Source organism: Orycteropus afer, unplaced genomic scaffold (assembly GCF_000298275.1).
Source record: "Orycteropus afer afer isolate SDZICR_OR568_19922 unplaced genomic scaffold, OryAfe1.0 scaffold00074, whole genome shotgun sequence".
Lineage (NCBI taxonomy): Eukaryota > Metazoa > Chordata > Mammalia > Tubulidentata > Orycteropodidae > Orycteropus > Orycteropus afer.
Window position 1 is genome coordinate 9,538,799 of NW_006921661.1, and position 17,374 is coordinate 9,556,172.

At 51.3% G+C, this 17,374-nt stretch overlaps 1 protein-coding gene across 1 annotated transcript in view; it reads left to right on the forward strand.

Moving 5' to 3' along the window:
• Window positions 1-2,339: 2,339 nt before the first annotated feature.
• The window catches only part of PDE2A (phosphodiesterase 2A), a 111,899-nt gene continuing 96,864 nt past the window's right edge, over window positions 2,340-17,374 (forward strand). Inside the window, exon 1 of the mRNA XM_007940973.2 lies at window positions 2,340-2,410. Within this exon, the coding sequence (XP_007939164.1) occupies window positions 2,340-2,410 (71 nt within the window). The remainder of the gene's footprint in view (window positions 2,411-17,374) is intronic.

The window sequence follows — 17,374 nt, forward strand, 5'->3', positions numbered from 1 at the left end:
AGCCCATGAATGTCAGGTTCCACTGGCCTTAAGTCCTGGAGGTCCCATTAGACCTGCTGAGTCCTACAGCTTGTACCTCATCCCTGCAGGCACCTTACTTCTGGGGAAACTGTGGAGTGTGATGTGGCAGTGTGTTGGGGAGGATACCCTGCCTCCCACCAACTCTCTTAAGCATATTGCCAGGAGGTGCCACCACCAGCATTTCCAGAGTGGGAGAAGACAGGGGGGACTGAGGGCCAGGTGAGGCCTCATCACACTTGTGTCCACCTGTGCCCAAGAGGGCCCTTCCTTGTAACAGTAGTGTGTGTGTGTGTGTGTGTGTGTGTGTTCAGGGAGGGCAGGCCTCTGACTCAGCTTCTTATGGCCAGGAGCCTCAGACCCGTGACTGGGCTCTCAGGGGGTGCAGGGGAGCTGGACCACTGGACATAGTCCAGGGCTGCAGATCTCTGAGCTTGGGGAATGCCTGCCCAGCTGGCAGGGATGGAGCATCGAGCCCCGAGGGATGCATCAGTTTGAGAGGCAAGACAGCGTCTGGGGTGACTGCTGGTTTAAGACCAGTTTGGGCCTCTTTGCTTTCAAGAGAGAAAACAGTTTTTCCAAAGATTTCAGAAATCCGAAAGTCTACCCTCTAAGGCCACAGTGGGAAGAAAAGACTCCCTCATGTTTTGTTTCCTGACACATCCTGAACCACAAGATAACTAATTTGTGCAGCACTCAACCCGGACAGGCCTGTTCCTGTGAGCTCAGTCATTCCTGTCCACCCCTACCCTTGATCATCAGTGTGGTCCAGGTTCCCACTCAGTCTCATGGGCTCCTCTGTCTGGATCCTGCTGTGTGGGGCAGGGACTGTTCCACTCCCATAGTCAGGGTTACTGATGAGGGTTACATGTAGCTTTTCTAGCTGGAACACATCCCGTTGTCTTGCTATCCTCTTCTTGCCTTTGAAGACTCAGCTCAGATCCCCTCTTCTGGGAATATTTGCAAATAAATTCCCTGGCTGGGTCTGATGCCCTCTCTGGGCTGCATAGCCCCTCATGTGCCTCCCACTGTCACAGCCTGCAAGTGTCAGCCCCTTCCTCTCCACAAAGCCTGGGCACTTCTTCAAGGCGGGGATAATCTGAACCACATCTGTTAGTTGGTTCATAGTAGGTGTTTGTGAATAAATTAATGGATAATTTAGTGGTGGATCCTGGACTTGTACCTACATCTTCTGCCTCAAGGTGTGGAGCTTTTTCTGTACAATAGGAATTGTGCTGAAACTACACCCTTCCTGTCCCACTGCATAAAATACCCCCATACTCCTCATCCTGAGGAGTCCTCTTGGGATAGGCCAGAAGCATGGCAGGCCTTTCTCCATATGGTGGGCAGTGAGAGCCATGTGGGGCAGGCTATGGCTTGTGTGGAACAACTCCTAGTGGAAGTCCATGCTCAGGCACCAGCTCCCACAGTGTCCCAGTCAAGCAGAGCCATCAAGAGATGGGCTCCATGACAAATCTCTGAGCCCAATGGGCATTAGCCAAAAACTCCCTGAGCCACCTGAGTGCCCAACTCTATGCTGAGGACAGATCCTAGGACAGGATATAATCCAAGTAAGGGAGCCTAGAAGAGGTGGAAGCTAGTTCTACTTGGGGCCCTTGCCTTCCCAGACTTGATGTGATAGCAGAAGGCCTGGGTCCCATCCACCTGCCCCTTGGGTCTCCAGCTCCCAGTACAGCCCATGGGGGATCATAATAAGCCCCTTACCCTCCCACCTTTCTCTGGACTCCATCAACCTCTCCTCTCTCTCCATTTCTCTATCTCTGTTGTTTTCTTTTTCATGTCTTTATTCTCTGTGTGTGTGTGTGCTCCCCCCATGCCTCTCTGATCTCTGTATTTCCATCTTGATCACTCTGAGGCTCTGCTGTCTCTCTCCTCTCTCTATTCATGTCTGAGTGTTTCTCTCCCTCTCCCTGTTTCTTTCTTTCAATCTCTCCCTGTGTGTGAGTCTCTCTTTTCCTCTCTCCCAGTCGGAGTCCTCTCTCTACCCCTCCCTCTCCCTCTCTCTGTCTGGGCCTCTCTCTCTTCCTCCTCCCCCCTCCCTCCCCCTTCTGCATTATCAAACCTGCTCCAGCCTCCTTCTCCCAGAGCCAGCGAGCAGCAGAAGCAGAGGCTGCAGGAGAGGCGGAGCAGCCGGGGCAGCAGAGCTGGGTTGGGGTGTTGAGTCCAGGCTGAGTAGGGAGCAGGCCCCTGCTCTTGCTCCCTGTGCCTGCCGTGCCTGCCGCCTGGCCCGGGACCCCAGGCAGGGGGGACAGGGCGAGGTGCCACCTTAGTCCGGAAGGGAAGGTGGACGATGAGGAGCGATGGGGCAGGCATGCGGCCACTCCATCCTCTGCAGGAGCCAGCAGTACCCGGCAGCGCGACCGGCTGAGCCGTGAGTAGTAGCAAGGATCTGGGGTCCCAGGTGGGCAACTGCAAGAGCTGCTACGGACAGGGTCCTGGGAGTCCCTCCAAAGAGCTTGGCTTGGCATGCAGCTGAGCCACGTGGAAGGATCAATTCTGATCCTGGGCACTGGGTTCCCGGACTGTAGCCTGCTGAGAGACTTTGTCCAGAGTGGGGGTGCCTGGCACCAACCTAGGGGGCAATGAGGCTGGAGTCTCAGAGAGGGGGCTTCTGGCTGGGTTGCAGGCTGGGGGAGGGTTTGATAATGAGCCTGAGCCACCCCTTCAGGGCACGTCGATGGGGGAGGTCTGCAAGTTCCACAGGGCTTTGGGGTCTGAGATAGGATGCTTCAGGACCCTGGAGAAGGACAATGCCCCAGACTCTGTGTGTGTGTGTGTGTGTGTGTGTCTTTGAGAAAGAGAGAATATGAATCAGAGTGGCCCTAAAATAGAGGGTCTGAGGCAACCACTTTCCTCATGGAATTGGGGGTTCAGGGCTGTCACTTTATGCAACTTTACCCCAAAGCATCTGTCCCAAGATGGGATAGAGGGAGCCATAGGGCTAGTTAGAATGAAGCCTGTGGGTGCCAGCCTTGTGTGCACCCACATGCGGGGGTGTGTGTACACGTGCAGGTGGGTGGAGGGAGCCTCCATGGAGGTGCTCCTCCACAATCTGAGGGCTGCTGCGATGACAGGCAGGTGGTACACACACGCGTGCGTGTGTGTGTTTCTGTGTTTGTGTGTGTCTCCAAGTCAGTGGAGGTGCAGGTTTGTGCAAGGCTATGTGAGGATGTATCTGTGTACACGTGTGAGGTATGTGAGGACATGCGTGCTGCAGGGGGGTCTTCACAGTTTTGGGTTCCTTGGTGGTTGGATGTGCAGCAGCCTCATAGGGTGTGTGAGCATCCCTGTGTGGCTGTGAGAGTTTATCAGCACACGGCCAAGTACAGGTTGGAGTGTATATGTGTGTAGCAGTGTTTGTGTATGTGTGAGTTTGAGTTTGTTGTCATGCGTGTTAGTAATATGTGGTGTCTATAAAATTGAGTGTCTCAATATGTATGTTGTTTGATACCGTGTGCATTCATGTTTGTGTGTGAATATTGGTATCTTTGTGTGTGTTGGGATTGTATGTTAGTATAAGTGTTCTGGTTTAGGTGCTAGCGTGCAATAGCATGAATATATATATTGGTGCTTGTGTGGCTGGTATGCGTACATGTGTATGTCTTTATGTGTGTATTCATCTGTGTGAGCATGGGTGGCTATTTCCTCCCCCTGCCTTCCCCTGGCACAGCTGGGATAATGTGGCCCACTGAGGCGGGGAGGGGGTGGCTAAATACGTGACCACTCCCATGAGCCCAGGACAATTCATTCTACGCCCTGTGGGGAGATGCAGAAAAGAAATAGGCAATAAGGACTGTGCCCTCTGGGACCTCCTAAGGTTCATAGGCATAAAATAGCTTGAGAAGAATTAAGCAGTAAAGATCAGGCTCAAGCTAACAGGTGGGGTAGGTCTAGCATAAGCAAAAATCTTGGGTTGGGATTGGCCATGTGCTGGGAATAGTGAGGAGGTTGTGTGAAAAAGAGCAGTGGGAAGGCTGAAGGAACTGACAGGAGCCACATCCTGTAGGGCTTTGAACTCCAGACCTCTTGGGCTTCATCCTGAAGTCTTTGGGGAGCTCAGGAAAGTTTTATGTGGGGAGGGATGTGATCAGATTTGAGTTTCAGAAAGCTGCCTTAGTGACAATGTCAAGGTTGGACTGGAAGGGAGAGGTGGAGGCCAGGAGGTCAGAGTGGAGGTTAGGTTAATGCAGGGATCAGTGAGGCCCAGGCTGGAATGGGCCAAGGGCAAATGAGATAAGGGCTTTCTGAAGGGAAAAATCTGAAGGCTTGGTTAAAACTTGAGAGAAGAAGGTGGAAAGAGCATTGAGATGTCTCAGCCTTGGACTAGGGTGCAGGGTGCAACGGAGGGGTCTCAGAGAGGCAGGATGTCAGGAGGGGAAAAGCTTTTGAAAGGCTCAGGCAATTGGATGTTGGACTGCGGTAGTGGAAGAGACTCTTGTAGGATACAGAAGGTCAGAGATCGTGGAACCGTCTACTGCTCATAGGGAAACTGAAGCTGTGGCTTTGTCTCACACACACACACACACACACCTCGACTGCAAGGCTAGGGCTGAACCTCCGCCATCAGATGTGAGCCTCAGTCTCCTTCTTCAGACCCTGCCCAGAACCCCGAACCTCTTGATTGGCTGAGCTGTGTGCTGGGGAGCAGTCCTCCCGGGGAGGATCCAGGGGCTCTGGATCAGCTCAGGGAGGGTTAATCATCTTTCTGTTCCATGCATACCCCCAGTTCCCCCTGCCCACCAAGCAGCTCCTGCCATTCTTCCTGCTTCCCACTCCAGCCTTCTGTCCCCAGGGACTGCTGATGGCTTGGCTGGGATCTAGCCAAATGGGCATGTGGGGGGGGGGGTTGTGCAGAGCTCTGGCAGTGACCCTTCAGTCTTAATGGACTGAGAGTCTCACCCTCAGCAGTGCTGCTGTCAGGCCACACCTGCACTCCCCAGGCTTCTGCCACTGGGGCCTATACAATCTACCCCCTCACTGTGGTTCCTTTTCTGCATTCATTCACTCATTCATCCATTCAATAGGGACTCCCCAGTGCCAGGGACATAGAGAGGACACTGACTCAGGCCCTGCTCTCAGGGAGTGCCCAGTCTGATGAGGGATAAGTGGAAACCTGTAACCCCACAGTGTGAGCAGCACGTGCAGAGGGAAGCCCTGGGAACTGTGGGAGCCCAGAGGAGGCTCCACACCAGTCAGAGCTTCAGAAAAAGAGACATTTGAGCTGGATTCTAAGATTAGGTAAGAGATGCCCAGGCAGGCAAGGAAAAGGAGAGGGAACAGCATGTAAAGGTGGCTTGGTGTAAGAGAGCATGGCATATTCAGGGAACAAAAAGAGTTTGGGATGACAGAAGTATGAAAGGGTGCTGAGAATGGAAAGAGGCGTAAGTGGCCAGGCTAGGGGGTTTGGACTTTTTCTCATAGGATTAGGGGGCTGGGTAAAGAATTTTGACTAGGAAATCTCTAAGAAGCCTCCTTGGTTCCCTCTTCTTTTGACTCCATGTATCATTCTGAAATCTCTCCCCTGATTTCCTATATCATGGTATAGGAGCTCTGGTAGCACAGTGCCTAAAGCATTTGACTGCTAACCAGAAGATTGGTGGTTCAAAACCCACCAGTCACTCCGCAGAAGGACGATGGGGCAATCTACTTCTGTAAGGATTTACTGCCTCAGGAAACCCAATGCGGGTTGTTAGGAGTCGGAATCAACTTGATGGCAGTGGGTTTTTTTTTTTTTTTTTGGGGGGGGGGTTTAGGATCAAAAATATGACTCAGACTTGGCATTCCCCTGAGATATTCTCTGTGTGTGAGTCCCCCACCTAGCCAGCCAAGGAGTTCCTCAATGTCAGAGCCCACTTCCTCTTATTTCCCACTTCACTCCCAGCACAAGTGGGACACCTGTGCTCAGTGCTGACTCTTAGTGAAAGAGGACATTAAGAACATCTGAGCTGCTATCTTGAAGTTGCCTTACTCCTCTCTGCAGCCTGCCCACAGACCTGTCCACTTTTACACCCCCAGAGACAGAATGCTCGTCCCTTCTCGGGCAGCCCCTCCCTTGTGGTGGTTTTATCTTCTGAACCTCCGTACAGAGCCTGGCTACTCCCTGCTACAGGGTCTTGCTTTATGTCCTTTCTCCACCCTGGGTTATCATCCATCCTCCTGAGGGGGACTAGGCTGGGGCATAATGGTCCAGGAATGGTATAAACCTACCCTGGACAAATTGGGGAGAAATGAGCAGCCTTTATTTCAGCTATAGATGATGAAACTGAGATGATGGAAGACCCTGACTCCTCTCCAAAAATAATGATAAAGAAGCAGGCATGTTCAGAAAATGGAATGAGGATAGACACCAGGAAGAACTTCCTGCCAGCATTTCCTGGCTTGATGAGAGCAGGCTGTGGGGATGAGGAGGGAAGTCTCCCAGGACTAGAGGGAGAGTTGGAGGGAGATGCAGTATCTACCCCTAACTTCCAAGGGTGAGTGAAGTCATCTACGGAGAGGGAGACTGATGGGCATCTTTGGGTGCTGAGAGAGACTGAGGGCGGGGGTCAGGATTCATTCATTTATTCATTCAAACATCAGCCATGCTTGGTAGGCCCTTTTTGCTGCCCAGTGGAACATTGCAGCCCTGCAGAGAGAGACAAAGCTAATGAACACATGGAAGGAAGCCCAGGGCCTTCCCCACCACTGCCAATGTCCTGGGAAGGAATTTTAGATGAGGGGTCATTGGGGTTGGCCCTGGAAGGAAGAGTCACTGTTCATAGGGCAGAATGGAGGGACAGCTTCAGAAAGAGGATATGCCATGTGCAAAGGCCTTAAGGTGAGAGCAAAGCATGGCATTGTTTATGCAAAGACTGAAGGAGTTCAGAGTGATGTAAGCATGAAATAAACTGATAGGGAGGAGGACTGGGCTGAGATGGAGCAGAACAGAAGCAAGGAAATTGAGGTTAGACTATAGGCAGCACTTTCTGCCACTGAGGTGTGGGGTGTCTAGGTTACTGTTGTAAATTTGCAACTTCTTGGTCCCTCCCAGTGCCCCCAACCAGTACCTGCCAAGGGACCTCTTTGCTTGAGATCCAGAAGTGCAGTGACTAAAGAGAGAGCCTGGAAATGGGGGAGAGGCAGTGGCTGAAGAAAGTGGTATGTAAATATATGCAAAATAATATGCAAATAAGCCAGCTTGAATTTGGCAGCTTTAGTTGGGAGAAGGAGACATCGCCCCCTTCCATGCTGGCCTGCCACCCCACCCCTCTGCCCAGCCCCCGGGACAGTAGGAACAGCCTGGTCTGCTGCTCTGAGCACCCCAGCTTGTCTGAGCCACGAGACTGGTCTCCAGGGTGAGGCCCATGGGCTCCGTGTCAGCACCCCCATCTTCTCGGGAAGCCGATATATTTAGTAACAGGATTGTTTTTACACATTTATCTCCCATTGTTCAGCTGCCTGCTCCCTGGGAAAGGCCAGGTCCCCAGTGACGTGACCCACTTCTTGAAGTCACCCTTCTCATTGCCCTCCCTGAAAAAATAGGAGCAACTGGGGCTTGGTGCAGCAGAACAGATTTAAGTCAGACATCCAGAAGGACTTCCCAAGAGTGTAGTTGTAAGAATGTGTGGACACTGGGGTTTCTGGACTCTCACTCTTTGGAACTTTGCGTTCAGAGGAGGCCTAGGGATGGAAGCAGACAGGTGTAGATTCAGTCACAGCACCATCAAATTGTAGCTGTGTGGTCTTGGGCAAGTTACTTAATTTCTCTGAACCTCATGTGAAGAATGGGGATAATGACACTTTCCTGGCAGGATAATTGGGAGAAATCAGTGGACGTACATAGCTTAGCAATAGACATGCAGCAGGTGCTCATAAATGTTCTCTGCTGCCTTTATGAACCACCCACACTTACGTACAATTTTAGACAGATTTGGTGGGAGCCCAGAGGGGGAGAGAGCAAAGTCAGGAGCCTGGTGGCTGTGGTAGTTTATGGGAGACTATGAGGCCTGAAATGGGACAGCTTTGGTGGTGAGCATGGCAAGGAGCTCTGTGGAGAGGGACCAAAGTGCCTCGGAGACATGTGACCACCTCTCTAGGCTCCCCTTGACTGGTCTGAGATGGATCCCTGGAGAATTCAATGGAGGAAAGGGCTTGATGAGGAGGGGTTAAGCCTGTAGCTATGCCCATGACAATATGAGTCATTCTGGGAGTTGTAGTTTGGGTGCATTTGCAGTGAATACACTTCACGCTGCCTCTTCTGATCCAAACCCACACCCAGCCGTTGAGGCTAGCTAGGAGCAGGCCCCGATGCATTCTAGGGAATGGGGTCCCAGAAGTGAATCAGCCTCAGCTCCTGCCCACAGGGAAACCCCAGCCTGCTTTGTGTTGGGGACTGTGTATAGAGGCAGGGATAAAAGGATTAAACCATAATTATGTGCCCTCACATATTCACACAGAATTTTACAGCTTCCGGAGCACTGTTTTCACATCCATGATCTCATTTAATCCTCACCACAAACCCAAGAGGCTCTTGTTTTCTAGATGAAGGAACAGAAGCCCCGAGAGGGGAAATAACTTGCCCAAGGGCATTCAGCCAGTGACAGTGGAACCAGAGCCGGAGCATAGTCTGTCCACATCCAAAGTGCCTGCTTCTACAGATTGTTTCAGGCAGCAAAGACCAGACTTGGAGGACAGGCACAATAATAGAGACAACTAAAGTTGGGGATGAGATATCTTAGCAAAGGAACAGCTGAGCAAAGGCCTAGCTCAAGTTACAGAGGCAAGAAGAGCTCTGTTCTCTGAGATATGAGGCTGTGAGGTGGGCTAGCCAGGCCCTAGAGGCCGGATTTCAGGCTGACAGTTTGGACTTTGTGCTGTGGCCCAGCAGGATCCATCCAAGGGTTTTGAGCAGGGGCAGGACCTGATTAGAGTTGGGCTTTGGACGGACCGATTTTGCAGCCTGTGCTAAATGGACCGGGGTGGAGAAATCAAAGGTGGCCTGAGGCTTCCCAACTCCACCCTTGGTGCTACTGACATTTCACTCCTCGTCCTCCTCCACACTTCTGATTTCTTTCTCCTCCTCTTCCTCTCTTCATCATATTCCTCTCACTTGTCCTGCATTCCACTCCACCTCAGTCTGGGGAGTGATGACTGTGTTCACTAGAGCTGTGCTGTAGTGCCACATGTCTCCAGCAGAGGTTGCTGTCACAGACGGGCCACATAAGCCCAGATTTTCCTTATGTTTGAAGGGCCAGCAGGAAAGAAGAGACTGGACAAGGAGCAGCGATGAAGGATGTAGAGAGGGCAGCCCGTTGTTCATCACTTGCTCTGGGCACAGGGTGAGAGGGTCTTGCTGAAACCACATATGGAGGAGTGAAGGCTGAGGGGAGGTTGGACTCACACAGCAAGAACAAACACACTGGAGGGGATTTAACTAGGAGATGAGAAATGTTCTCCTCACACTTCTGGGGCATAAGATTGCAGTTGGAGTTTGAGTTTCTATTGCATCATGATTTGCTTGATAATGAGATGGGTGAAATGACCCTTCGTGGTGCAGTGGTTAAAGTACTTGTCTGCTAACCTAAAGGTGGGCAGTTCAAACCCACTAGCTGCAGTGTGGGAGAAAGATGAGCCAGTCTGCTTCCATGAAGCTTTACAGCCTTGGAAACCCTATAAGGCAGTTCTACTCTGTCCTATAGGGTTGCTATGAGTTGGAATCTACTTGATAGCAGTGGGTTTTGGTTTGGAGACTGGTTGGTTTATTTGTTTCTCCCTGAGTGTGTGTATATGATATGAGCTTCTGGTTGTGCATGTGTCTGAAAAGTGGAGTGTGTAGATGAGTGTTTGTGTAAAAGTGTAGACGTATTCACAGGTGTGAGCACGTGAGTGTCCATTTGTATACCTGACTACTGGTAAGCAGTTGTATGCATGTGAGTGTGGCTTGTGTATGTATATGTGTGTAAAGTGTAAAGTATGTATGTTGTAATGAAATTGTGTGTGGGTGTGCATCTATTTGTAGTGTCTGTGTGTGAGTGCATGGATGAATAAATGTGTGTATGAAGGTGTATACACCCTCTCTGGTGGTGCTGTGGTTAAAACATTGGTCTGCTAACCAAAAGGTCAGTGGTTTGAACCCACCAGCTGCTCCACAGGAGAAAGATGAAGCAGTCTGCTTGCATGAAGATTTATAGTGTTGGAAACCCCACAGGCAGTTCTACTCAGTCTTATAGGGCTGCTATGAGTAGAAATTGACAATAGCAGTGGGTCCGCTGACCCAGCAGGGCCATGGCGTCAAGGTCTGGCCATTCCATACTTTCTCTCTTGGATCCCACTGTTTGAAGGGAGAGACTCAATATGTGTGTCTGGAGCTGGGCTTCTTCCCTCAGGGAGCATGGGGGCCCCTCTCTTGTCAATGAGGGCTATAGAAGAACAGGATATATCTACGTGTTCGGGCTCAGGTTGGGGCAGCCAGGATCCTGTGCTGTTGGATTGAGGAGCTGGATACAGCTGAGGGGTGGCTAAGTTCCATCATCTCCAGGAAACTCTTTTTTTAAAAATTTTTTTTAAATTTTTGCAGTGTTTCCTCCTCTCCCCTCCCACCCATCCAGGGGACTCTTGATGACCACAACTGTACCCACTAAAGGAGCTCCAGGGACACCCAGCCCAGACTTTTTGTTGCATAGATATGAATACTGAAGCCCAGAGAGGGGCAGTGATTAGCCTGAGATCACAGAGCATGATTCAGCAGGAGATGGCAGGGCTTAGAGCACAGGTATGTCTGACTGGTGTAGCTTGAGGGAAGGCGGGTCTGGAAAGCTTGCTGTGGGGAGCTCAGAGGAGAGGTCCAGGTCTGCAGCATGAGGCTGCCCCCTGCACCTGGTTATTTCCCCTCTCCCCAAGCCTCAGATGCCATCTTTGTAGTCCCTGCTAGAGCTTGGGAAGTTTGTGGCTGTGGAGCATGGAAATTCCACATAGAGGAGCCCAGTGATGGGGGGTGGGGGTGGTCGGGGAGGGGCCTCTCTAGAAGCTTCAATTTCCTCATCTGCAGGACAGGAGATGTTTTCACTGCTCTAACATTTGAGTCTCCCTACTCTGGTGGTTTAGTGCCTAAGGCATTGGTTCAAACCCACCAGCCACTCCTTGGAAGGCAGGTTGAGCAATCTATTTCCATAGTGATACCGCCTCGGAAACCCAAGGAGGGGTCGCTATGAGTCGGGTCCGACTTCAGGGCACATAACAATAACATAATCTCTTCTTGGGCTCCTAGTACAGAGGTTCTGTGGCTTCAATACGGCCCTGAGGTTGTGAGGGAGTCCGGGAGGTCCGGGTTGGTCCATTGTGGAGGAGCCCCTAACAGGGAAGGGGCTGCCTGAGAGAGACTGATGACTTTCCTGTCCATGGGGGAGGTGATGTGATGGGATGTGTGTGTGAATGCAGGCTGGGCACCCTGGTTAAGGAGGCTGTAGATGAGACTCCTGCCTTAGCAAGGAAGTTGGTTGCAAACTGAAGTCCTTTCAAGCTATAGGTGGATCTGTGGGAGAATGATGATGTGCCTCAGCCTTCTAGGCTTGGGGTGTTTTGAGCTGCCCCAGTGCACCCCCTGGCAGCCTGGGTAGAGGGGAGGTATGAGGTTAGACTGTCCAGCTTGAAGTAGTGATATCTCCTTCCCTGGGGGAACTGGAAAGTAATTTGTCTTTCTGGAGGTGGTTTGGGGCTAGATATGATGGGCCAGGTACACGGGTGGATGAGATGGCACTCTGGGGTGGGAATGGGGGACCTGGAGAATTGGGCAGCTCTGTGTTGGCCCTGCTGGCTCAGTTTAGGCGGTGGGGAGGGAGCAGCTGGGGTGGACAGGGAACCAGGCAATAAGCTGAGTCACGTGGGGGGCTCTAGTGTGGGTGGCCCATGGGTTGAAGGCTCAGACACCCGCTCTGGGTGGGGCCAGACAGGCTTTCTGGGGGTGGTAGTTGGGGGAGGAGCTGGGTAGGAGAGGAGAGAAGTAGGCAGTCGGGTACCACATCCTTCCCAAGCCCAGAGAAGTCAGAGTTATTTTAAAACTCTGAGTGGGGTGGGGCTGGGGCCTAGATGGAGAGAACCAGTGTTTACAGAGTGCCCTTTATAGTTGTGAAATGACTTCATTTAATCACCTCAACAATCCTTCAAGGAGCTAGCCCTATTTTGTAGAAAGGAAAGAGATGACACACTCAAATGGTTTAATTGAAGGCAGTTTAATGAAACAGCTATTTACAAAGGTTGGGGCAAGGGTAAGGGAACCATCAGGGAATGCTGAGGTACTTAGGGGTAGCATCCAAAAAGCCTGAGGGAGCAAGGAGCTGTCTCCTGTTCCTTGTGAGAGCTAGAGCCATGGAGGGGGTGCTGCGGCCACAGTCACTGCTTGTCAAAGGAGGAGGAGTAGGGGAGGGGGATAAATACCTTGAGCCCTCTCACTTCTCACCCTTGAATCTCTGGCCAGTGCCCCTTGCCTTGTCCATATTGGCAACATGGATGGAGATGTCAGCCTCCTGAGCACACCAAGTACAAGCAGGAAAGGGTAGAGACTGGATCTAGAGGAACAAATGGATGATGGAAACTGAAGCTTAGAGAGGGTGCCAACTTGCCCAAGGTCACACAGCTAGTTGGCCTCAGAGCTAGGACCAAAAGCCAGGCCCTGCCTCTGAACACCACTTTGTCACATTCACTGAGTCCTAGTGGGCTGCCAGGACACCATCATCATTTCCTGAGCGCTCCTACATGCACCTAGTCCTCCACCAGCTGTGACTAGGAGCCATGACCGTCCCTGCTCTCTGTCTGGGCAGCAGTGTAGCAGCTGAAGAATGTCACTCTTAGGATTCCGTATGCCCTGAAGCTCACCAAGCCATCAAGGATGATGCCTTCCTGAGCCTCCTCTCCTTCACCAGGCTTGTCATCCTGGCCATGAAGATGGCCCAGACAGCCCCTGCCCTCCTTTTGTTGGAGACAGGCACACACAGACCCAGGCAATGAACCTGGTGGAGTGAGTCCAGGGAAGGAGGAAGCCAGTCTGAGACAGCTGATCAGGGGACTTCTCTAAGTTTGAACCAGATGGAGGAGAAGAAGGGCATACAAGGCACAAAGTCCAGCAGAGCAGAAGTACAGAGAACAGCAGAGTGTCAAAGGCGGCAGGTATAGGGCTCATGAGCAGGAAGAATGGCTGAGTGGTGGAGAGGAAGGGGAAGGAGGCCTGGCACACACAGGGAGGCTGGGAGGGTTTAGCAGGGTCAGGCTGGTCAGCTTTGGGTTTTAGGAACCTCCAAATAAAGAGTGAATTAGAGGGACCAGTGAGAAGGCTGCTGTGGAGGTAGATCCAGGTGAGAGGCAACAGGCTTCATCAGGTGTGGCCCAGGACATGTGAGTCGCATAGGTCAAAGGAGGAATGACAGACCCCCACCCACCCCTATCTTTTCTGTCCCCCTACTGCACTCCCCATCTTCCCCCACCTGAGCTGTGAGCCTAACTCATTAGTCTTCACTCACTGATGCTCGGCACCTCTAGGCCCTCTTCCAGGGACACCCCCCTCTGCCTTATCATGACTGCCTTCCAGACTCCAGAGCACCCACTCATGGCACCCGTAAGCCACTCCCTCAGGCCATGACCCCCAAAGCAAAGCTGTGTCCCTGTCAACTCATCTCTTGAGAGCACTTTTGGCCCTTCCACTGGCAAGTCTAATAAAAGTCTTCCCCTTTAAGACCATCCTCCTGGAGGTTGACCTCAGTCCTTGCTATACAGAGACTGGGCCTTGGGCCTTCCTGGGAGATGACTCAGTGAGGATGGCCACCTCCTGGTGCTGAGGGATTAGGGACCCTAGCCAGCTCATCCGTGTGCCTGTGGGAACCCACTTTCAGCCTCCACTGGGCCTCTGGCCACTGACTCACTATCTTTGTTAATTGGCATCTCTGGTGCTGCCTTCCACCCCACTAAGTGTCTGATAATCAGTAGATGCTGTTGTGTGCAACTGGATCCCAGCTCTAGCACCTCCTGCCCTAGGCTGCTTCTCCAGCTTCCACTCTGGCCCAGTTGCCTGAGCTAAGTGACTAAGTGTCAGGGCTACAAATCTACCACACACTGAGACTCACCCACCATCCAGGCGTAGGGACACATAAACACAAATACATGGAGAAACAAACTTAATAGGAGAACCTGAAGCAGACCACAACATACAACACAATACACACACACACACACCAGACACAAGATACACTGAGAAACAGACACAAGATGAATCTCAAAAATTGACCTAGAAACAAAAGAGACAGAGCAGACGGAAGCACCCATGCACATGACACATGTACAGACCCAGACATTCAGCCCAGGTGCAGGTTCAGCACACATACGGTGCACACAGATACCCAGAGAAGCACAGCATGGACACAGACTGCCAACAATACAGTCAGACTGGACTCTTCTGGTCCCCGCAGACCCTGTGTCCCTCACCTCTGGGCCTTTGTATATTTTGTTCCCTTTGCCTAGAACATGCTTCCTCTATGCCCCTTCCCCTTCACCTGACTAACTCTTATCATTCTTCAGCCCTTGATGTCTCCTCCAGGAAGACTTCCTTGAGCCTTGGTAGGGACCCTTCCATACTCCTCAGTCATGGAGCTTCCCCCTGCAACATGGTCATTGTCTGTTTCCCAACCAGTCTTGGCCATGTTTGGAGGTGAAGGCTTTTTGCTTGTACCCAGTGAGGTGGTGACTGTGAAAGTGAGTAGACTATGAGGGCTGAGAAACTGGACAGAGACAAATTTTGGGAGAGTGAGTCAGGAATAGCTGTGAGGGGCTCTAGCTGCTTAGGGCCTGAGCAGGCACTTAAACCCACAGGTTGACACAGCCAAATGCCTTCTGCCTCATTTTTCAGACTCTGTTGATTTCTTTCAGGTTCTCTGCCTGATTTCTTTTATGCTTCTGCCAGGCTTGCTGCCGGACCCAGTTCGCTCCTTTCTGAAGCCCTCCCTGCCCCCTGCCATCTCTCTAAGTTTACACATGCTTATTTGCTTTCTGTGCTTGGAGGTACTATGTCCCTATGCCCAAGCCTAGTGAAATCCTCCTTTTTCAGGACCTGAGGTCAGATGGCATGGGCATTGCTTCCTAACCCAGGCCATTTAGTATGGTAGAGGGAGACAGTATTATTGTGGTGGTTAGTTGCCATCCACTAACTCATGAGTCATGATGACCTCATGGACAACAGGATGAAACGTTGCCTGGGCCTGCACCATCTTCACAATCCACGATCCTTGATACACACCAGTCCATTGTTGCAGCCACTGTGTATCTTACATGTCTTCCCACCTATGGGCCTCATCTTCCAGCACTACACTGAACAGCATTCTGTTGTGATCCACAGGGTTTCCACTGACTGGTTTTTGGAAGTAGATTGCCAGGCCTTTCTTCCTAGTCTGCCTGAGTCTGGAATTTCCTCTGGAACCTGTCCACCATGGGTGACCCTGCTGGTCTCTGAAATACCAGTGGAAGTTTCCAGTATCACAGCAACATGAAAACCACCACAGTCTGACACATGGACAGATGGGGAGTGGAAAGGGGAGTGGTACCTAGGGGTGATTATAAGCATAAATCCTGGCTCCTCCACTTCTTAGCTACAGGTCTTTGTGTAGGTTGTGCCACCTATGTTCCCTCCTCTGTGAAAGGGGGATGACAGTAGCACCATCTCGTTAGGGCTGCAGTAAGGATTAAATGAGACAGAGGGTGTAATGCACCTGGTACACAGTTTGGCTCCCTTTCTGGGCTGTATGAGAGCAGGGAGAGAGCTAATGAGATCAAGAATGTGCAACTGCGCACAGGAGGCAATTAATAAGTCCTTGCTAATTGGAACCGAGTGAAATAAACATCTGTTGTGTGGGCACCTACTATGTGCCCTCTGTACCTCGTTCTTTGCACCTCCCCTCTTGGGTTTCTGCATGGCTCATGATTCTGCACAGCTGTTACTGCCATGGGGTCCAGAAGGTGAGGGTGTAATATCTTATAGGGCTGTGAGAGGTGCTGGGTTTGCCTTGAGCTGACAGTCTGGGCACTTAGAATGGGACTGCCTCTGACAAGCTGGGAGACACTAAGGAATTGCTCACCCTCTCGGGGCCTTGCTTCCTATGGGGGCAGAAGTCATGAGGCTGGGGAGGAAAGGGATGTGCAAACTATGGTCTTCTGAGGGCAGACCCTGAGTCTGAGGTCTGGAGCATCTGGGAGTGGTGACCTCAGAAACCCACAGAGTAAGTGACAGGGAGCTGATATTCCCACTAAGCTGTTCCTCCCTAGACCAGGTGTGCTGTATGTTGGACTGGAGTAGGGGGCTGGCCAGGATGACTCCACTCTTCTCCCCATCCTCCCCTAGGGATCTTAAAAACCCACTCTGTGCCTTAGCAATTCCCTAAAAAGAAGATGGGCACTTTTGTTCCCCAGTTCTAGAACCAAATATTAAAGCAATTATGTAACTAGCAATAAATTACTTAAAGTAGTGACTCACTCAGCTTAATTAGACCACGAGCAGGGAGGGATTAAGGTATTTTTAGAGCGCACACCTCTATCCCTCCTGTGGGGGGAGGCCTCTGTGCAAGGTGGGGGTGGAGAAGGGGCTGAAGCTCAGGGAAGCACCCCAGGTGTCCACAAGGAGATGAAAGCTGATCCTCTGCCCAGTGAAGTCCCAGCGAAGAGGCCAAGTCAGAGCTGCAGCAGGAGGGATTCAGATCAGACTCAAAAGACACTTTCCAGTGGTGCTTACTGATGACCCCTGAGGCTGGTGAACTAGATTACAACTCTTTGAGGGCAAAGACTAGGTCTGTGAACTTCCTATAGGAACAGACCAAAAATGGGACTTGGGAGTCAGACACATGTGGATTTGAATACTGTCTTTACTGGTTACTAACTATGAGCCTTGGGCCAGGGATTTATTATCCCAAGCCTCAGTTTCCTCCACTATAAAATGGGTATAACAATATCCACCTTTCATTTTTAGTGCAAGGATTGAGGGGTTAATGTGTAAAACAAACTCCAGTGCTGACTCTACTAGTCCAAAAGCTCCTTGAGGGCAGGAATCAGGTCTGTTTCGTCTACTATTGTAATACCAAGCTCCTTTCACAGGGCCACACATAGTCAAACCAAAACCAAACCAATTGCCATTAAGTCAATTCCTACTCATAGCAAGCCCCATTGGGTTTTCAAGGTGGTGAATCTTTACAGAAGTAGACTGCCCCCATCTTCCTTCTGTGGAGTAACTGGTGGGTTTGAACCACCAACCTTCGGTTTAGCAGTCAAATGCCTTAGGCACCGCACCACCAGAGCTCCACACATAATAAGTACTCAATAAATGCTTGAG